At 39.4% G+C, this 22,199-nt stretch overlaps 3 protein-coding genes across 4 annotated transcripts; 2 read left to right on the top strand and 1 right to left on the bottom strand.

Annotated features, from left to right (window-relative positions):
- Positions 1 to 1,231: 1,231 nt before the first annotated feature.
- On the top strand, positions 1,232 to 7,514 carry LOC131334331 (protein OBERON 4). Its single transcript, XM_058369291.1, has 2 exons — positions 1,232 to 4,948; positions 6,672 to 7,514. The coding sequence occupies exons 1-2, from the start codon at positions 1,933 to 1,935 to the stop codon at positions 7,244 to 7,246; spliced, it is 3,591 nt and encodes a 1,196-aa protein (XP_058225274.1). The 5' UTR covers positions 1,232 to 1,932; the 3' UTR covers positions 7,247 to 7,514.
- A 206-nt stretch (positions 7,515 to 7,720) lies between these two features.
- Positions 7,721 to 10,337, bottom strand: LOC131334332 (DNA-directed RNA polymerases II, IV and V subunit 11). Its single transcript, XM_058369292.1, has 5 exons — positions 10,182 to 10,337; positions 10,010 to 10,099; positions 9,803 to 9,881; positions 9,039 to 9,134; positions 7,721 to 8,011 (listed from the first exon to the last, which is right to left on the bottom strand). Exons 1-5 carry the CDS (start codon positions 10,232 to 10,234, stop codon positions 7,979 to 7,981), a joined length of 351 nt encoding a protein of 116 aa, XP_058225275.1. The 5' UTR covers positions 10,235 to 10,337; the 3' UTR covers positions 7,721 to 7,978.
- Positions 10,338 to 11,951: 1,614 nt separating this feature from the next.
- LOC131334329 (uncharacterized) lies at positions 11,952 to 20,894 on the top strand. 2 transcript variants are annotated; one of them, XM_058369288.1, is made up of 4 exons: positions 11,952 to 12,227; positions 15,490 to 15,848; positions 18,529 to 20,358; positions 20,579 to 20,890. In XM_058369288.1, the coding sequence occupies exons 1-4, from the start codon at positions 12,005 to 12,007 to the stop codon at positions 20,594 to 20,596; spliced, it is 2,430 nt and encodes an 809-aa protein (XP_058225271.1). In that variant the 5' UTR covers positions 11,952 to 12,004; the 3' UTR covers positions 20,597 to 20,890. The 2 variants fall into 2 exon arrangements, with proteins under 2 accessions (XP_058225271.1, XP_058225272.1); XM_058369289.1 differs by lacking the exon at positions 11,952 to 12,227 and adding an exon at positions 12,318 to 12,407 and having other exon boundaries at positions 20,579 to 20,894.
- Positions 20,895 to 22,199: the final 1,305 nt, after the last annotated feature.

The following is a 22,199-nucleotide window of genomic DNA, read 5'->3' as shown; positions in this document are numbered from 1 at the left end:
TGGCCCCGCGTGCCGATTAGTACACCGTTGATATACTCATGATGAGTCCCCTGAGCTTTATGGGCGTTGTATAGGTAAACAATAACTATATAACTATACACACTCACGCAAACGTTTTACACACGTACTCGTATCTTTTGGTGGCTCCGACATACACTATGATTTTTAAAAAAATTATTGGACGGCTCAAATTATTTGTGCGGGATCCGAAGTGGGCCTTACGTGCCCATTGATACCCCTTCGTATACTCATGGTTAGTACATGTAGCAGGAGTCATTTATACACAACAATTTACGTGAAGTACTGTCACATGATGTCCCAATAGCACCAAATAATTGCTTGAGGGTGAGGGGGACACGGTACACCAAGCAGGTGCGGTGAACCCGTTACCTCTAAATTAATCCTTTCACCAGGAAAACGCGACCTGGGTCGTCCTTGGACCCCACCGCCGACGTGGATATAAAATGCGAAAGGTTTTTCATCCAAGTAGTGTTATGTGTACATATGGAATATACATAAAACGTATATATGAATTTTTTGGGATTCATCTTGGATCCTTTAAAAATGGTTCGAACTATTTATTATTTTTAAAATATTTTTTGTGAAGTTTTATAAAAAATCAGTTCAACCCGATATTTGTAAAAAAAAAAATTTTAAATTTGTAGGGGTAAAACTGAACAGTTAAGCAGTTTCGTTCTCATAAATTCAAAAAAAAATCCTTACCGATATCGGATTTAACTGATTTTTTTACAGGATTTCATAAAAAAACATTTTAAAATAATGGACAATTCAAATCATTTTTATGAGACCCCGAAGTGGACCCTACAAATTCCATATCTATATGGTATGTATATTCCATATCTACTCGTAGCTTTACTCTTTTCATCCCCTCGCTAACTTGCACCCAATGCGCACTACACACCATTCCCCTTTCCGCTACCATTCATCTTTCCAGCCTTCCAAAGTCCGACTCCTTACTTGTTTATACTTTATAGTGCGTTCTACGCACTTTGCGTATTCAACTCTCTCTCTCTCTCTATCTCGACTGGGCGTACGGACGAGTTTACACGCATTTTAATTAATTTTCGCACCAGACGGGTCAAAAACATGCTACCCATGTCAATACTAACAAATTTACAAGAAATTACTTTCTCGATGCCTCGCCTCAATTAACGAATCTTGATTAATTATGTAAAGAGCAAATCCGCTAACCAATAAGGCTAACCCTCCCTCTCCTACAGTGGTTAAACCTGCGTTGACTGAAATAAACAATAAAATAGTAAAATAACTTTCCCCAAAATAAGAACAGACCTCCCTCTCTCATCTCTCTCTCTCTCGCTCTGAAACTGTCTCTCTTCTACAATCTCTAGCCGAATTTCCCCGCCGGCCGTCACCGACGAGCTTCTGCGATCAAGTCGTTGCTCTAACCGTTAACCTTCCCTCTGGTAATTGATCTCTATTTGGATTTCTCGTCTTATTCCCAACTTTCATTACGTTTCACCTAATTATGGACCTAGGGTTGCGCAGCTAGGTCTGTGTTTGTCCGTATTCGTATACTTCACACAGATGTGGCTTTTGGATCGTATATGGAGTTGTTAAGACACGTGGCTTCTAATTATGATGATACATGTTCAGCTGGAAACTAGGGTTTGTTGATGAAAATTGGGGATTCAGTAAAGTTAGTTGGAATTGGGGGTTGGGACTAGGGTTTGGTTGCACTTAATCTTTGTGTGGTGCTTTCTTTCTGTTTAATAAGATTATTTTCATGTATGGTTGGGGATGATGTTATTGGGGACGAGTAGGTGATGGTGCTTTTTGATGGGTTTTTGATGGGTTGAAGAGTTTGATGTTCTCATAGATTGCGGGAAAATTTCGGGTTTTAAGTTTGATGGTCTGTTTCTTGTTATATTTTATCGAATTTGTGATCTGAGCATGAAGAGGTTGAGGTCAAGCGAGGAGCTTGATTCATTCGGAGAAAAGGGGGTTTTTAAAGACTGGGGAAGAAGGGATGAGGATTCGAGTCTGAGCCGGTCTTCATCTCACCGGAGCTTTCATTACAAGTCTGAAAACGGAAGGAAGGGCTTATCGTCATCGTCCTCTTCTCGATACGATCGGATAGATGACGATCGTGAGAGTTCACGACCACCAGTAAGGAAGCGCTCAGATTATGATCCAGAAAGTTATGATAGGAGAGTGAACTATGATCGGTATAGGGATGGTGGTGAAAGGGGAGTTCTGAGCTCTTCACCACGTAGTGGATATGGTAGCGACAGAATCCATAGATCCGAAAGCTTTTCTGCGACGAGGAGAGAATTCCCGAAGGGGTTTAGGTCGGAGAGGGATCGGTCACGGCGAGCTGATAGTGTTTCATCATGGAAGAGATTTGGATTAGGGAAAGATGCTGATGAATGTACCAGAACTGGTGCTGATTCAGTTAGAGGGAGTAAGGTTCTATCATCAGAGAATAAAAGAAATTCTAGGTCCCCACAAGGGCCGAGGGAAGCAAAGTCGCCAACTTGGTCCAAGGATCTATCATCAGAGAATAAAGGGAATTCGAGGTCCCCACAAGGGCCGAGGGAAGCAAAGTCGCCGACTTGGTCCAAGGACTCTGGAAGTGAGCAATCAAAGAGTGTTGAAGTGAAGAAGGGCGAGTATTTACCGGCAGAAGGTGGTAGTAGCAGTGAAATGGAAGAAGGGGAGCTTGAACCTGAACCTGAACCTGAACCTAAACCTGATCCAGCTCAAGAAAATGAACCTGCAGCTGAAGAAAAGTGCGCTGTTGGGGAGTACCCTGGTCAAAAGGAGCTTGACAATAAGCATCAGCGTGATGATAGAAATGTGGAGTACGGGGCTAGACCTGAGTCGGAAATGGAGCTGGACAAAGATGGTGCTTGTGAGAAAAAACAAGAGGTTGGGTCGCGCAAAATTGTTAAAGATCTGGTGAAGGAAGTTGATCAGTCATCAAATGGACCGAGTAATTTAGTCGAAGGGACTCATTGCAATGAGGATGCAGCTGGAACCTCACCGCACATTGGAGGTAGCAAGAAGGAAGAGAGCCCAAGGGAAAATAACAATGGTGAGGACGGAAGAAACAAAGATACTTTTGGTCAGAAGTCAATGCCTATAGAAGAGAAGCGCGAAGAAGACAAGGGCATAGATGTTGAAGTCAAGGTGCGGGATGTTGTTTTGCCTGAGTCAAATAAGGAATCATCTGAGGGCAGCAGAATCCCTGAGACTGATTTATCTATTTTTCGGGATGGCATAACCCAGAATTTCAAGGACAAAGGGAAAAGTGTGGCAGTTTCCTCCTCTAATGGTAGAGAAGAAGAAGGAGAGAAGTTTGAGAGAGATGACGATCTCGAAGGACCAAGTACCAGGGGCTTGGAGTTGTTTTTCAGGGATCCTGTCAAGCAGCCAGAGAAATCAGATGTATCTGGTCTTAATAAGCCTAAAGATGAAAAACTGGTACTGGAATCACTTGATCTTTCTCTTAGCTTGCCGAATGTTCTGCTACCAATTAATTCCCACAACATAGTTCAGGCTCCTGGTTCCCCAAGTCATGCGAGGAGTGCTCAATCCTTCCCTAGCACATTCCTTTCGAATTCTGATGGATTTACTGCCTCAATGTCTTTTTCTGGTTCCCAACTTTTTACACACAATCCAAGTTGCTCCCTTACACATAATTCGGTCGACTATGAAAAATCAGTTGGTAGCAAGCCCTTATTTCAGGGAGTGGATTGGAATGTTCAGCCACCAGACGACCAAAAGCACAAAGAAGTTCCGATGCATTCAAGGGTGGAACCAAATGGAAATGGCTTTTATCATCAATCTCAAGTATCACAAAGTCTCTCTAATGGTCAAGGTGTGCGAGGACAATTGAGAGTTGCAGAAGGAAGCTCCACAATACCCTTTGGACTCGATCACCAATTGAGTTTGCATAGACAGCTGTCAGGAGTACAGTCAAGGCATCAGATTGATGGAAAAACCCCTTCAAATAGTGTTGGGTCTCATGAAAACGGATCCGAATACAGCAGAGACAAGAGGCGGGTAATGAGAGAGAGAGAGAGTGGTACTTTGTATAGGAGCAGTAGCCAAAATGTGAAAGAGCTGGTATTGGGGTCTGAGTTTGTTGAGCCCATCATCACCATGATAGTTTCTGAACCAGTGCTTTTGATGGCTAAGAAATGCAGTGAAATGACAGGACAAGTTATGGCATGTCTGAAGGATAGCGTTCGTGATATCATTTCGAATGCTGGTAAAAGGTGGCAACTATCTGCCTTCCAGAAAGCACTGCAAAATAGGTCGGACATTACCTTGGAAATGTTGCTGGAATCAAATCAAGTTCAGATGGAAATATTAGTGGCTTTGAGAACTGGTCTTCAAGAATTCCTTCAGAGAAACGATATTTTGGTTTCTGACTTAGCGGAGATATTTCTGAATTTAAGATGCAGAAATCTCGCTTGTCGGAGTATTCTCCCCGTGGATGAATGTGATTGTAAAGTCTGTGCAAAGAAGAGCGGTTTCTGTAGCAGTTGCATGTGTCTTGTATGTTCAAAGTTTGACATGGCTTCTAACACATGTAGTTGGGTTGGATGTGATGTATGCCTCCATTGGTGCCATGCGGATTGTGCGTTGCGGGAATCTTACATTAGAAACGGGCATAGTGCATCTGGGCCCCATGGTTCAACGGAGATGCAATTCCATTGTGTTGCCTGTAATCACCCGTCCGAGATGTTCGGCTTTGTGAAGGAAGTTTTCCAGAGTTTTGCAAAGGAATGGACGGCTGAAACTCTTTCCAAGGAACTCGAGTATGTGAGAAGAATTTTTTCCGCTAGTGAGGATGTGAGGGGGAAACGGCTGCACAACGTTGCTGTTCGGATGCTGTCAAGATTGGCAAACAAGTCTGACCTTCGAGAGGTTCAACACCAGATTATGGGTTTCCTTACAGGTTAAGTCCGACTATGAACCTTATTGGTTTGTGAAACCTTGCATATGGGGAATGTCTTAACTCATTTATGCCGATTGACATCCTTCGTTTTGACATCCTTGGATCATATCTTATTTCATCATTCAATGTGTCCGTACTGATTTATAGCCACTTTCACTGGCAATGCTGATTAGGAAAACTAACCTCATTAGAGGTGAACTTATTTCCTCCTTTACCTTGTTTAAGTATACATGTAGGAAGTAGTACACATGCACCCGTGTCACACTACGACTTGAAGGTGCAGCTATGCCTTAAAAGGTGGCGAGGAAAATAAGTCAAGCTTATAGATGATCGTTGTAAAACAAGTGATTTCTGTTTTTTCATCTATTTGTTTTTGGTGCTGAAAAAGTATAAGAACTTTAGTCCGTTGTAGCCTGCAGGCTTTTCTTTTCTCCTTTTTTTTTAGGTCAGTTTGGTAGGCATTCGTGGTTTATCATTTTGTATTTTGTACTTCACTCCCTAACGCTTCCAAGTTTCAACAATCAAATTCACCGGTCAAATCTCTCTCTCTCTCTCTCTCTCTCTCTCTCTCTCTCTCTCTCTCTCTCTAAATGAAATCTGTTCCTTGATAGTTAATTGTAGTGTAACATGTCTGTAGTGGCAGAGCTATGTTGGGGCCCTGTGGGACCCCGGCACCCCGAGCTCCTGAGTTTTAAATTTTTTATTTTCTATGTATTTGATTTTTAATATTATTGATAATTATTTGTGCATAGGTACTTATTATCTTAATAATTTTGATTTGATTTGATTTAATAAAAAACCGATTATTTTACATTCTCATTTATCTATTTCTTTCATAAATGAAAAATAAGCATGTAACAGTTGAAGTAGCCTAAAGAAAAAATACAAAATGATTGGTATACTTTAACTGCATTAGGCTAGAATCATTTCAATGTACAAATGTAATGTATTGGAAAGCAAAAACTTTATGATATAATAAGTATTCGGATAAAAAAATTATATCTACTAAACCGGCCCCCCGGGTTCAAAATCCTGGCTAGATTGAAGCGTAAGAAAAAGAATTTAGTTCTGCACCATACTATGCGAAATCTTGGCCATTGAAGGAATTTATTCCAGGCAGTCTTGTCAACCTTGGGGCTGCTCTTTTTCTTGATTTACATTGCGTATAATCTATTGAAACTATAGTTGAATTTTATGGAATCCTCTGACTGTCCAAAAATACTGCACTAGGGTGCAATTTTCCCCTGAATTTGACTCGGAGAAATAACTATTGTTGCTATTTTCATTTCAAATGAGCATTTCCCGTCAAATGGTTTTTGCTTTTGACAGCGTATGGGAATTGTCATAACAAAAGTGCTTTCTAAGCACAGTCTCTGATCATTTAGGTACTTGGGACAAGTTATGATAGATCTCTTGGTCCATTCTGAATGATGATTAGAAGCTATCACACGGTTCACATTGCTCTTTATAATTCCAATGTACTTGGACTGCCTATTTATGATAGCAAACCATCAATGTGGCAAGGCAAAATTTGACAATTTGCTGGTTGGTGGATTACCACTCCTATGAGTAAGATTTTTTTGTTCTTGTGTTGGTACAGTCATGATTGTTGAGTGGCTGTATGAAACTCCTTTACCATCTACATTTAGTGCATGCACATTTTCCTTTCAAAGAGGTTGCTTTTATTAAAATTGCCTTCTAAAATAAAGTCCTGTGATTTCAGAAAGTGATTCCTTCAAGTCTGGCGGCAACACTCCACTTCTGTCAGGAAAGGAGGCGTCCAAGAAGAATCAAGAAGGTAGTAATGGCATTGCCGGGTCTAGCCAAGAAGCCATATGGTTTAAACAGCTTTACTCGGAAAAAGTACCAAAATTGGAGAGATCTTCTAGTTTACTTCCCACCTTTAGTTCTGATCAGGAAAACAAACACACAAGCGACTCAGATTCACGAAGGAGTGCTCAGAAGGGACCTGTTTTCGATGAATTGGAAAGTATTGTGAGAATCAAGCATGCCGAGGCTGGAATGTTCCAAACACGTGCCGATGATGCAAGAAGAGAAGCTGAAGGCCTGAAACGAATTGCAATGGCCAAGAACGAAAAGATCGAAGATGAGTATACTAGTAGAATTGCAAAGTTGCGTTTGTCTGAAGCTGAGGAAATGCGGAAACAAAAAATCGAAGAGCTCCAAGTTTTGGAAAGAGCTCATCGGGAGTATTTCAATATGAAGACAAGGATGGAAGCAGATATTAAAGATCTGTTGTCCAAAATGGAAGCTACGAAACGGAATCTCTCCATGTGATTGGCGTATGGGTAGAGTTTTCCCCATGAACTCTCCGCATCTTGGATAAGTCTCAACCTCCTGTTTTTCTATGTATTGCTAGTGTAAAACACCTTGGTTGCCATTGATTGGCGGGTGGGTGTATCTTTCAATTTAGTTTATGGTTTTCTTCTAGTACTGCTAACCATGATCTGTACAGAGACTGGTTCATGTCTTTATGTTAGAATTTAGAAAGAGTTCCCAGTTAGGGGCACAATCTGATAGGAGAAATTGCAGATCAAGTTTTTAATCCAAGGCGTTCAATTTGCGTTCTTGGGAACCTTCTAACATTTTTTTCCCTTTTCCTATTTACCATGAAAATAGGATTCAATTATCAAATATAAGTAATCCATCCTTGCCTCTGGCGATGTTTGAAACCCAACCGCCCATATGCGTGCAGGGGTGATGCCCCCATCACTTACAAGTAGGCTAAAAAATATGAACTGTATCTCAATCTACTCCAGCAAAAGGCAAATCATTTGATAAAAGAAGGTTCATCCAGTAAATTCATGTCAAAGAAGGAACCCCTAGAAGAAGCCTTTGCCACTTACAAGCATATCCGCACCAATATTTAACAAACGGTAAAGGTTTGGCCAAAGTATCTATGGATTCATACAAGTGCAGTGAAGTCATAATGCACTTCTAAACATAACCACATGCCACATTCCCACACCAACGGGAATGCTTGAATGCCACATTCTCAGTTCTTTCATGTCAGAACTCCCTTGAATGCTTTGCCACCTCAGTCTGCAATAGAACATGAGAAAATGAGGACTAAGAATTGTGGATAAATACACGGAGATGAATTCTGAGGAAGAAAGCACACAATGTTTTAAGATTCTGGATTAAACTACACTACTGCATAACAGTGCTTGAAAGAGCAGATGGCTCCAATTCCATCCACATCTGTTCACTATATTATGTCTATCTAACTCGATTGAACCCACCTTTCAGAGTTATACAATTCAAATTAGAGCGAAAGCAGATAGACATTGTAATATGATGAGAATGGGGAGGAATACAGAATAAGAGATTGATAAAAAAAGAAATCACAATCAATCTGGTAGGATAGCATGAATCGCGTAGTTTTAGTGTGACAAGGCATTTCTAAATAAGAACGTGATTCGGTGTGCAAAAGTACATGATGGATACTTCTTATTTATATTCACATCTCCCCTAGTTAGAATACTATCTAGACGTACAAAAGTGTGATACTCCTATGTGGATATACAACAGCTTCCTAAACACTCTAAAAGGTCCTAATTGGCATACTCCCTAAACTGCCTCCTCTTCTTTCTTCAAACCAATCACTGCATGGCTTGAAAGGACATGTGACCTTTCTACAGCAACTTGAATTTTGATATCCCTTGTTTGGGCGTCAGTAACAGCCAAAAAACCAAAATGCACCTATAATACATGGGTAACAAACGTAAGCTGTATCTAAACAATTACATATAAACTTTGATGGATGTTATATATCCCATGTTTCAGCTTCAGTTTGACTGATTATTCCGAGTTACTTGGAGTAAGCATTGGAATACGAACTTGTCAAAGATCCTACCCCCCCCCCCCCAAAACCACCTATGAACCACAAAAATCTAGTTTTCCTAATAAAGAAGTTACTAAATTTCCTAGAAGGAATGCTGAACCACAAAATCATGAGCATCTAAAAGACAAACAAAATCTGGAAGCCTGTATTCAATTACAAGTCGCAAAAAACTGATGAAAAATAAGGTAAAAAGCTTCAAGCAGAAACTAGGAAGAGAAGTCACACCTCAAACGCATTCTTCAGATGATCAAGCTCTTTGTCCAGATCATTTATAGCTTGATTATATGCCTGCATTGGTGACGACTGGCTTGTTGTGTGAATCTGCAAGACCACCCAACAGAACCAATAACAATCATACTAAGCACATCATATTTATGAACAAGAAGCAGACAGGAGAAGCCTTGGCAACGTATACTGCCCAATGCAGAGAGAGAACTTCTAGACTCGATCAACACATTCCTCACAAGTCTAACAAATTGGTTGGATCACGAGACAATACAATAAATCTCCTTCCTCTGTCGTAAGTCACCCTTGTACCAGAATCCCATGTAGTATAGCACACAATAAACAACTGGACACCAATTCATTTTTCCATCAAGTAAACAAAGACTTCGAAAAGTATTCTTCACCCTGTGATCTTTGGGTTTTCAAATGTACATTCCAGATACACTACCCACAGAAAAACACAAAACTGTATTGTCTGATTCCCTGCAGATAAAACTCGTAGTGGCCATTCTGATGCAGTATCTCACTCTATAAACTGTCAAGCAACTCAAAGCAACTACAGTCTACGTATTAAACCATTGCTCCTAGTTTAGATCCAAATCATTTTGAACACCACCATCTCTCAAAAGCACCAAAACAAATCTGGTCACTCACACATCAAGCCGCAAATAAACCCTACCCTAAAAATCATATATTTTCCATTCTACATAGCTGTTTTGTTCACGCAGTCATAAACATACAGAAACAGGTAGAAAAAGACTAACCCTAACAATGATCTTGTACTGAAGCGGGTGAGGAAGCTTGTACCCAGCAAATAGCACGTTCTCGTCCCTGTGCAACTGCCTGCGTACGATGAACAACAACTAGGGTTTAACATAAACTAGGGTTTATCACTAGGTAAACTCAGCTGAATCAATTTATTTATTTAATTATAAAAAACTGCGAAATTTGATGGAAGCAACAGTTAGTACATGCGGAGGATGTTCCCAACGGTGTGATCTTCTCTCTCGATCGTGAACGAGGCTGCATTTATGATCTTGGTGTCTCGTTCATAGGAAACCCTAGAAATCAAAGAATCGTCAATATCATATAAGTAAATTTGTAGTGCGAGAGAGAGAGAGAGAGAGAGAGAGAGAAGATTACTTCTTGGTCCCCTCCGGTACGACAAATCGCTCGTAACGGTCCGGCGCGTTCATTGTGTCCGACTCTCTTTCTCTCACGCAGCTCTCTCCCTCTCGACTCTTCTCTGCACATAAAACACTCTCTTCACTGAGGAAGGCCCTTATTATCGTTTTTTTGTTTTTAACTCAAACTAAAAATTAGTTATATATGTTTTTCTTATAAATTGAACCCAATGGAGTATTTCACTCAATTAAATTGAATTTTATTCCAAACAAGAAAGACCGGAAAGTTTTACTCAAGTTTCGTACTAAGATAATTTTCTAACTCCCAAATTTACAATTATGTAGCTTTTACTTAATTTTTACGCTTTTAAACTTAAATTTGTTTATTAAATTTCTTACCCTAAGGCTCCGTTTGTTTCGATGTAAAACTATAAAATATTTTTCATGTAATTTTTTTTTCAGAAAAACAAACTTCAAATTTTTATTTTTCGGTATTTGTTTGGCACTTGAAAATATTTTAAAAAATCAACAAAATAGTATAGAGAGAGTGAGACTTAAAGAGTGAAGAGATTTGAGTTTATTGGAATTGAACGTGTGGGTCAGGACTGACAATCGAGGAAACTTAATAGTAACAATTGTAGTAGAAGGCAACGGGTTTATTTCGAAAAATAACTTACGGAAGATTTAAGGGTAAGTCAATTTCATCCAATTGATAGAAAATGTTTTAAATGTAAAATATTTTTCTCTTTTTTTACACATCTAAACACCGAGAAATAAGTAAAACACTTTACCGAAAAATATTTTATGTTCAAACAAACGGAGCCTAAATGAAGTTTTTACTCAAATTTGAGTAAAACGGTAGGTAAAGATTGAAAATGCCTGGTATGTTCTTATTTATTTTGTTGATAAATATTTACAGGAAATCAATCTGTGCACGCAATCTTTCCGTGTATAGATTGTGGGAAGATGGGATCGGGGGTGCCGTAGTGCACCCCTGTATTACACTTGTAGTGCGGTTGATCCAGCTATTCATCTTGGCAAAAGATGGCTTGGATTTTAATTCAAACAATTGACAGCTCGAATTAATATGAGCTCGGATTAAATTTGAGCCGTTCATGCCAAATTAGACAATCGAATCGACGGTGTAATTGAGGGGTCCACTACATCCCTCCCAATCCAGGAAGATGCGTCTGAATCATTCCATACTCCATAGTCTTACATAAGAAAAAGGGGTTAGATAGTTATGGACATATTTGTCAAACCAATCAAGTCAATTTAGATCTCTAAAAAACAATGAGATGAGTTGCATTTTCATCTGTCAAAAAAATAAAAAAAACCAATGAGATGAGTTTTTTTTTTCATTTAATCTAATAGTAATAAAGAAATTGCGCAAAATAACACCAAATGGATGCATCTAACCTAATTGTAATTTTGATGCCTCCACAACGATGATGTGCAAAAAATGACTTTGACATTAACGTTAATTTTCTTTTATATCGTTCTGCTAAGGTTCTTATTTTTTAAGTATTTATTTTTTATTTTACTAGATATGTCATTCTCTCACAATAAATCACCTTAAATTAAAAGAATGAATACAATACTTATTTTAGTTAGTTAAATACCCCCAGTTTCACCAGAATCTCATTTTATTGACGAAAAGTAAAATTGAAGGTCAAGTTGCCACAGTTAATAACAAAAGGACGAAAGTGAGATTTACATAACACTACGAGGATAATAATTGTAATTTACCCTTCTCAATAGTAGTGACTAGCGACCGTCCATCCGCATTACGCAACACATCAGAGCCAAATTCTCCAATCGGAGACGGAAAGCAAAAATCAAATGGCAACACCGATCAGCAACAACGGCGACGACGGCGATACCGACGGCATCTGCTCGTGCAGCTCCAAGACGAACTGGACAATCGCCGGCGGCTCTCTCGAAACTTCTATCACCTACGAGTCTTCGGACTCACCGATCGACTCCGAAACGGTAGACGCGAAAGGAAAACCTACTCTCGTTTTGAAACCGACGTCGCCTGACTGTGGCCCGTGCGAGATCACGTGTGAGTTTTCCTTCCTTTTTAGTTTGAAAGTTTTGGTTGAATTAACTGATGATATTAGTATTAGAGAGTTGAAATCTCAATTATTAGGACTTGCGCCTGGGCGTTTTAGTTCAATGACGATGATAGGGATTTTAGAGTTTGAAACCAACGTCACCTGCTTGTGGCCGTGCGAGATCACGTGTGAGTTTTTTTTTTACATTTTCAATTGAAGTTTTGGTTGAATGAACTGATGATGGTTGTATTAAAGAGTTGAAATCTCCGATTTGTAAGGCTTTGGCCTCTGCCTTTTAGTTCGATGATGATGATAGGGATTTAGGGTTTGAATGGTTGATGCGAACAGGAAACCTAATGTCATTTTGAAACACCCATCACCTGATTGTGGCCCGTGTGAGTTTTCCTTCTGTTTAATTGAAAGTTTTGGTTGAATGAACTGATGATGCTATATTTAGGGAGTTGAAATCTTGATTCGCAAGGCGTCTGTGCCTTGTAGTTCAATGATGATGATAGAGATTTTAGGGTTTGAACGGTCAATGCGAACAGAAAACCTTATCTCGTTTTGAAACCCCAGTTACCTGATTTTGGACCTTGCGAGATGACCAGTGAGTTTTCCTTATTTTTTTAATTTAAGTTTTGGTTGAATGAACTGATGATGCTAGTATTAGAGAGTTGAAATCTCGGTTATTAAGACTTCAGCCTGTGCCTTTTAGTTTGATGATGATAGGGATTTGGGGGTTTGAACGGTCGATGAGAACAGAAAACCTAATCTCGTTTTGAAACCCCAGTCACCTGATCGTGGACTGTGCAAGATCACGCGAGTTTTCCTTCTTTTTAATTGTAGTTTTGGTTGAATTAATTGATGTTGAAATTTCTATTAATTAGAATTCGGCCTGCGCCTTCTAACTCGATGATGATAGGCATTTTAGGGTTTAAGATTTGTTTGTTCTGATGAATATGCATCTAGTTGTAAATGATGCATGGTCTGGGCAAAGGTATGTGGCATGAGATGAGAAATCTAGAATTGCAGTACTTTCTGCGTAAGTTGTGTATTTAGTTTCCACTTATTTGCATTTTTTGTCCTTGGAAAAAGAAGATCGACACAAATTGCAAACCGTAGAAGTGTACTAGGTGGGAAAAGAAAAAAAGAGAGGGCTGTGGTCTCTTGCATAGGCGAGAAAAAGAAAAGAAGCAAAAAAATGATTATGTTTTCTCGCTAATCGCTATCATGTTTGGATGAGTAAAATAGCGAAGTATGAGAGGTTGAGAACTAGGAAAATGATTGGAGATTTCTTTTTCTTCATTTGTGTTTTGATGGGAAATCTCGGTGCTTTTCAAAGTTTACAACCCATCGTCTAGTTGGTGGGAAACAAATGGGTTAGATAAGAGAGTTCACTTTCTCTTCTGTAACCCTTTCTCTCCTAATTTGTTACCTAAACATGAGAAATAGTTTTGTTTCTTCATTTCTCATCAATGACTCACCTTACGGGCTGTAAATTTGTCAACGGCTGCAAAAATAGTTGGATCATAGGGTATTTAAAATAAGGGGCATGTAAATTTTTTGATTGAGTTGAAAAGATTATGGATACGTAATCTGTTCAATTGGAATGATAGCTTTTTGAGTCCAATGAGGCAATAATGCTTCTGCTGAGTCATGCCTTAATACTTTGAATGCTACAAAGTTTCACTTGCATGAAATAACTTCTTCCTGTTTTGGTTTCTAAGGTCTGAGGTACCATCCAATGAGGCAATAATGCTTCTGCTGAGTCGTGCCTTAATACTTTGAATGCTACAAAGTTTCACTTGCATGAAATAACTTCTTCCTGTTTTGGTTTCTAAGGTCTGAGGTACCCTAGGTGGATAGACGACACTTGTGTAAGGGTATGTAACGCATGTCCATGATGTCTGATATAGAAAATGATGAGCAAGCATTGTAGGTAGTGTTTCAGAATAAAATGCTCAAGAAATGTTACTAAAAGCACTATTGTACCCTAGTCTAGCAGAAATGTCTAAATGTAAGTATATTGTAGTGGTATGAATTCATGGTTACATATGTGCTCACACTTGAGAGCGATGTTGCTTGTTATACCGGGATTTGTTGCTACATAATTCCTTTTAATGCAGAGGATCTACTTCAAATCTGATTCAAACTGCTTGGGAACCTATGGAAAGAGGTTATGCCCTCAAAAATGTTATTTTGGCTGTTTAGGAGGTATTTTTTGGTCCCTCCACCCTCCCTAAGGGGGCTATAAGAAATAAAGATAGCCTTGCTTCCCAAGTGCAAACGCCAATACACCTGTCTGTCTTGCTGAACAGGGAGTCACCCCGTTCAATGCCCTCTTTGATGAACCCAAAGTTGGAAAGATCAAACTGTTATTGAAGACTAATTGTGTGATGGCATGGGTCAATGTTGACCCTTTCTCCTACTTGACAGGAAGAATTTTGGTTCTTTATGGGTGGATTTTCCTTCTAGCGCTTGTCCTCCTTATCCTTATTCTTTTCTCTTTCTCTTATCTTATGAAACTCTCTATTATCAACAGGGAAAAGAGTTGATGAATCTTGTTTTGTTATATTGTTTGTGCAAAATCTTCTGTTCATGGTGGTTGCCATGAGATCACTATGTAGCTATTTGTAATCGTTTCTTTTCCCCCTTTTCATTCATTTCCTCCAACTTGTCCTGATTGGCAAAATGAGGGTTGGGGTTTCAAGTGTTAACCAAAGTATCCAAGAACATTATTGCTCTGCTTTGTAGATTTGTTTCTTCAAAACTCGAGTTGTCACCATTTTAGCTTGTAGAAGATAGTAAATTTCTCCTTAAATCTAAGCTTTTTGAATAGGAACGTAAGCTAATAAAAAGGGTATAGAAAAGTTATTAAGTGATGAGGTTTTTGGCTGGAGAAACTTTCATCATGCTAATGTGTGACTGTTTGCATAATTGAGCAGTGTGTATTGCCTTCTTGGATGGCCCAATGTTGTTTTTGGTATATATGGAAGATGAAAATTCTTTCCATATCCGTGTCTGTAAACTACTAAACTTCAGTATTTTACTGTAAGTTTAAGGACCAAAATTGATCTAATCATAATTTGACCCGGTTGTGTATCCGTATGCTCATATATACATTTTTATTAAATCGTGTTTAGTAAGTAGTTTGTATTCTTCTTTGTTACTTCTTATTTTCTTCCAACAAGAATTCTCTTGCGTAGCTAACATTCTCAATTTCTCTGCACCATTGCACTTTTTAATAACTAAGAATCCCCGAAACTACAGTGAATTTCACACAAAAGCACGAGATCCGTCAGGTCTATGTCCGGAGTACAGCTCGCGTCTATGAGATCTACTTTGCACCTTCTCCACGGAGTAGCAATGAATATCTCTGTACCGTACGCTGCTGCATTGCTACTAGAGATGATGAAGTACTCCATGCACCTGATGCTGAAGAAGCTGTTGGTGCCAATTCAAATGTGTCTGATGGAGAACAGTCTAAAGAGAAATGGAGTAACGATGGTACAATTTCCCCGACCTTAGATGACTGGATAGAGGTGAAAGTCCCTGATTCTGCATTTCTAGATAAGCAACATAGTTCAATGCCGGAAAAGATTGGTGCGAACCCAGGAATTAGTATTCAGGTATTATGGCTAATGTCCTTCCAGACTCATTATCATTATTTATCTACCACTTCTTGATACTTTATTCTTTATTCTTTTACTATTATTTTCCGTCATGGTCTTGCCTCTTTAGTAAATGGAAATGATAAAGTCTCGGGCCTCTGGGCATGTTAGCATGAAAAAAGAAATTACAACTATGATCAGGTCCTACCATTGTCTAAGAGTTAAAGGAAATGCATATTAGAGCTTTAAACAGATGGTAGATATGAATGATTTTTGCTTGTCTACAATAACACACACATGGTGCTTGCCATTGGCTTTTCTATGTGGCCCCTTGCTTTGCTTCGTGACAGGGATTATGCAGTTACTGGTAATCTGAATGTTAGTTATTTTTGTTAGGGAAAATTTCTTATATATCCCTTCAACTTTGATTTAAAATTCAATTTGGTCCTTCACTTTTTAATTTGGACATATAAATACTTCAACTTTTCAATTGGTTTCAATGTCATCCTTTACATGGATGGCGTTATGTTTTTTAACGGAAAAAGAGCACGTGACCCCTTTTAAGGGGTATTATTGTCCATTCCCCTCTCTCTCTCTCTCTCTCTCTCTCTCTCTCTCTCTCTCTCTCTATATATATATATATATATATATATATATATATATAGGGAATGGTTCAAGGAACACCCAAAAAAACACCTAAAAAAACACCCAAAATCTCAATCTCATAGTTCCCGATCAAATTTTGATGATCCGAGCCGCTCAATGTGTGCAGAATGTGATTTTAAGGGTGCCCGCGAGAAATCGGCAAAAAAAATTACCGGAAAGTGCATGTTTTGAGCAGTTTTTAATTGAACCGTTCATTAAATCTAAGCTAAAAACTGCTCAAATCAAGTCTTTTCCGGTCATTTTTTTTGCTAATTTCTTGAGAGTACCCTTAAAATCACATTTTGATCATATTGAGCGGCTCGGATCATCAAAATTTGATTGGGAACTATGGGGTGTTTTTTTAGGTGTTTTTTTGGGTGTCTCTTGAACCGCTCCCTATATATATATATATATATATACCTCTTCAAAACTCCATGTATACACAAGCGACAAAACCCAGGCGCCTCACTGTCGATCTCTCTGGCCACCCTCTCCCTCTCCTCTCCTCTCCCTCACCCTCCTCCTCCTCACCTCCTCTCCCTCAGTGCTCAATCTAGATACTGGGATATGGTCCGAGAGACAAAGCTATTATGATAGGGATCTTGGGTCGGCCCGGGTAAGTGGAAAGGGGAGTGTGTTTCCAGTAAGGATTTTCCAACGACGTCGTGTAATCAGAAGCTGAGCAAGGTATTTTAGTGATGGGTATGAGGCGACAAAATGGGAAGATGAACGAAACGACTGAGTATCGGTCGCCAAGGGATTCTGATGGGCATGGGACCCACATGGCATCGATCGCCATCGGGAGGTACTATTGGAATGTATTAGTTCTTTGTGTAACAAAAATAGTTTGAAAGAACAGTGGGTGGAAAAGATAAGTCCAGTTTATGGTTTGTTTGAAAAGGGGAAAATAAATTTTTTAGAAATTTTGCGGTTTTAATTTTGGAGTGGGAAAAAGATGCCGTGGAAGATTCTGGGGCCGGGGGAAACGCAACGACGTCATTTTTATTCAGCGAGGAAATGAGAGGTCCTCCAGGAGGAATCTTGGCTGGTGCTAAACTCAGCTCCTTTTCTTCTATCAAGTTTACGGCATCCAACAGTTCCCTTTGTGATGCTTGGTTACCGGATTCTAGGGTCTTTAGATTAACAATTGTGGATAGTCTCTGTTTTTTGTTTGGATTCTTCTTTTTCAATTGCAATTAGCTTTGAAAAGAAATCTGTGGGGGAATAAAACAGGGGTGACCCATTTTAGTGAAAACAGAGGAGACCCAAATAGTGAAAACAGAGCATATATCTCTTTCTATCACTCACTCTCTATCTATCACTCTTTCTCTCTCTACAAGAAATCTAGTGATTGAGGTTAGATGGGTAAGCGAGTTTCTCTCTTATGTAGAGAGAGATGGAAAGAGAGATTGGGGATGAGGTGAATTCTTCCTAAATAAGGGGGTGGATTAGGAGGGTTCTTACCCAGCAGGGGAGAATGGGTATAGTTGAATCTAAGTAGTGGTTTCAATGTAGGAATGAGCGGATGGATGGGGAAGAAGGCTACGGGGTTTAATTAGAGAGAGAGAGGGAGGGAGGGAGGAATGGGCAATAATACGCCTCAAAAGGGGTCACGTGCTGGGCACGTGGTCTTTTTCTGTCCAAAAACATAACGCCATCCATGTAAAGGATGACATTGAAAACAATTGGAAAGTCGATGTATTTATATGTCCAAATTAAAAGGTGAAGGACCAAATTGAATTTTAGATCAAAGTCGAAGGGATATATAAGAAATTTTCCCTTTTTCTTCTGATATCTCATCCTGTTTATCTGATCTGGTGGTTCTTTGGTTCTTCCATTTGGAGTGTTAAAGTGCATGGTACAAGGAGTTAAATGCAATTTTGTTTCCAATGAATGTCTGTCTTATGAGACTCAAGTAGTCAAGTTTAGCTGATTTATTCCATAGTAGACTAGTAGTACAGAATAATTTTAATTTACAGTAACTATGCGAAGGGGACCACTGATGCACAGTTGTACACAAAAATCAATAGCTGATTCAAGTTTTTTTTGTCAGGATTTTTATGAGGCCACGGCAGAGATTACTAATGCAGATGCTTGCACATCCCTAACAATTCGTTTGCTATCACTTCAAAGTAAAGGTTGCCTATATGTTGATGAAATATATGTATTTGCTGACCCTGTCGAATCAGCTGATTCAGAAACTCCAGCATCTCAGGTTCCAAACTCAACTGGGAGTTCTCTTATGGCCATGCTTGTCCCTACACTTTTGCAACTGTCTAGAACTGGTAATAACCAAAGAGAAGACAAACATGATTCTGATACATCAGAAACAGGTGTAACTGATTCAGCCAATATTGTGCATGAAATTCAGCACGAAGTAAGCATAGCTTGTCAGCAAAATGTGAAACTGCAGGAAGTGAATGAGGTGACACCTGAACCTCCTGAAGTTCGGATTCCGGGTGAGGTTTCAGATATAGAGAAAAGGAATCAGTTTGTTGCTAAAACTGACATGCCATATGATCGTATTGAGAGAACCCTGGAACAGCTTGTTTCTCGAGTAAGCAGGATAGAAGATATTTTGCTGACATTTCAAGAAAACATGCTGAAGCCTATTTGTAGCATGGAGACAAGGCTCCAGCAGGTAGAGCATCAAGTAGAAATGCTTACCAAGACTTCCCAATCTTCTGGATTGCCACCTTGTACAAGAATATCTGCTCCTGAATTTTCATGCGATGAATCCAATTACAGCTCCTTTTATAATGAGGGTGATGATTATGCTGCTTGTGGGGCAATTGAGTTGGAAAAGAAGGATTTAGCTTCTGATAAGTGTTCTAATCCACCTGATAATATTTCTCTCTCAGTGAATGATACTCGGTTTCTCCCTAGTCTTGTGATAACTGCCCCAGAGTTTTGCAGCGATGATGAGGAAAACAGTGATGGTATGGAATTACCAGAAGAGATACCAAAGCAAGCTTTGTCAATTGATGATGCTTTAGCTGCTGCACTTGCCGGATTCTTATCTACAGCTAGCATCCAGCCTTCACATTATTCCCCGGCAGTGACAGTTCAAGTTCCTGAATATGAAATTGAGGAAAAAGGCAGTGATGGAAACGTAGTTTCACCTAGTGCTCAGAGTGACAAGTCAGCTCCCACCACCTTGTCATGTGAATCCAATGGAAAAGAGCGTGTAAATGATTCAGTTTCAAATTCCAGCCACACTTCTTCAATACTGTTAATGGAGCAAGTGAGTGGAGATTTTGATGAAATATCTGGAGTTGATGGACAAGACATGATCGATGAAGGGAGTACTAGTTGCAGTTCTCCGGGTACAAGTGTTAACTATCCAACTACTCAAACTGGACTTGAATTTGGACAGACAGAGTATTGTCAGACTGCGGAATCAACTTCAGTTTGTGAAAGAAGTGAGATTCTGCAACACATTGGTAATCACACCGAGGATACATCTGGCGCTCTTCATGAAGATGTTGAAGATGTCGTAGAAGGGTCTGAAAAGGAAATGTTTCATGATGTTTTCAAATCTTCTGCTGCTGCCACTTTTTTAGTGGATTTTGAACTTCCTATCCTGGATGTCAAATTTGATTCCGGGGAAACATCCGACACTAAGTCTCCTCTTGAAGCGCTTTTGACTGACATGTCTGAATTCGAAGTTGGAACTCCTCCTGTCCAGCGAAGGGATGATGAGTTTTTAATTGGCGAGCAAAATAACCTAATTCTTGTGGAGGATGGAGAACCATATAGTCCTCTGTCCGGTCACCTTCTTTTCGTGGATTGTTATGAGGGAAGAGATGCGCCTTCTGGCATGGAGGGGGTAGCCCTTCAGTATTCTTCTGATATGAGTGACGACGACGAGAAGAAAACGTGTGTAAGTCTTATATAACTCGTTTAATTTGTATACTTGATGTGTATTTGTACAGGGCTGGAGGAGACAAAGAATTACAGTTAGCTGTTTATCCTGTTCTCTCGTAGTTGATCTATTTTGGTATTGTATGGTATACTATATGCGATAAGGAGTCAATCAATTAAAGTTCTTCCTTGGTGGTGTTCTTGAAGTAATCACGGTTGGTTTTCCGTTCTTTTGTTAGGAGTTGGAGACTCTTTAGGGGCTCTCTTCTGGACAGCTGCATTACTCACTACATGATTGTCCACCTTCAATTTATTAGTTGTTGATCCATTTTCTTTTGGGGTGCCACGCGGTATGAGTTAATACATGGGATTTTTTGCGATAGAGATCGACATGAGTCACATGACAGTGGACACAACTTGGATGAGTCCATTTTCGGGTCAAACCCTTTTCCTAAAACACTTGTCCATCATCATGAATGAGCTTCTAATTACGTGGTTACCTTTCAGCAATGGAAGCACAAATTTGAGATGCTCAATTTCCTGAAATTTTAGACCCGATCCTTTGACAATTTTTGGCAGTCTCATTGTTTGACCCTAGGAGATAGACATGTTTGCATTAGCCAAATCTGTATCTTCTGTTTACATAACTACTCCATTTGTGTAGTATAGTACTCCCTCCGTCCCTTTTTTTGTGTTCAGTATTCCATTTTGGGCTGTCCCTTAATAAGTGTCCATTTTGTAAAGTTAGGGAGGTAAAAGTTGGTGTATTGTCTATTTTGTCCCTAAAAGTAGAATTTATTTTGAAAAGTTAGTGAGTAAAAGTGTAATGATGATGGGTAAGTAGGGAAAGTGGAGGAAAAAGTTGATGTGAAAGGTGTAATGATGATGTCTTTTTAATAAATTGGAGTTACGAAGCAGGACACTTAAAAAGGAACGGAGGGAGTATATATTTTAGCTTTGACAGGTTGCTTTCTGGGTGGTTGATGGTAATGTCCCAATTGTCTCTCGGTGAAAAGCAATTGCAAGAATAACTTTAAACCAAAGACAGCATTTGCAGTAGCGTTTGGGAGGGGAGTTTAGTTTGAAATCCCCTCGAGGATAGGGGGAGGTGTATAACACTTGTCATCGCTCTAGGTCAGAACATATCTGCTTGAAACCATTACATCCTGGTACATGAGAGGGAATGAAAATACTCCATTTGTTGTCTGAAATTCAGTCACAATCGAATCATGACCGGCTTCAATTGTTCCAAGTTCTTCACGGATTATGATTAGAAAAGAAATCACTAAACGAAACGAAACGACTGTAACCAAAATGAAAGAAAGTCAATCTGTTCTTGCAATTGTGGTCGGTCTCGCTACCTCTTTAGTTGGCGCCCCCTATATAGCACAACACCTAAATTTGAATATGGTATTCTCTCTCTTTTTATGGGTATTCTACGACCTCTACCATAATAAGTAGCAATTTCTCTATTATTTACCTTGCCATTAGATAATACTACAGTATAAGATACAAGGGTGAATGTGGAAAGGATCCGGCTCCTCTCCGGTCATACTTTTGAACTAGAGGAAACAGTATTACATCGCGACCGTTCATTGATATAATCAATGGTTCATATTTGTTCAAAACTCTTCATGGAAGAGCTGTTGAATGAATCTCAACCATTTATTGCAGCAAATAAACGGTCGCGATGTGGAGCTTTTCCCTCCGATCCAGAAGTACAATCAGAGAGGATCCATTTCCTTGCGGAAATCGTTTTGATAGAAAGCTAAAGGCCTTTCATTTGTGCTTTTTACCTGTACCAGTTGGTTTTACTGACAAATACAAGGTGCAAATAGTGGTTGTGGAAATGAACCAATG

Source organism: Rhododendron vialii, chromosome 7a (assembly GCF_030253575.1).
Source record: "Rhododendron vialii isolate Sample 1 chromosome 7a, ASM3025357v1".
Classification (NCBI taxonomy): domain Eukaryota; kingdom Viridiplantae; phylum Streptophyta; class Magnoliopsida; order Ericales; family Ericaceae; genus Rhododendron; species Rhododendron vialii.
This window is presented reverse-complemented; position numbering and strand designations above follow the sequence as displayed.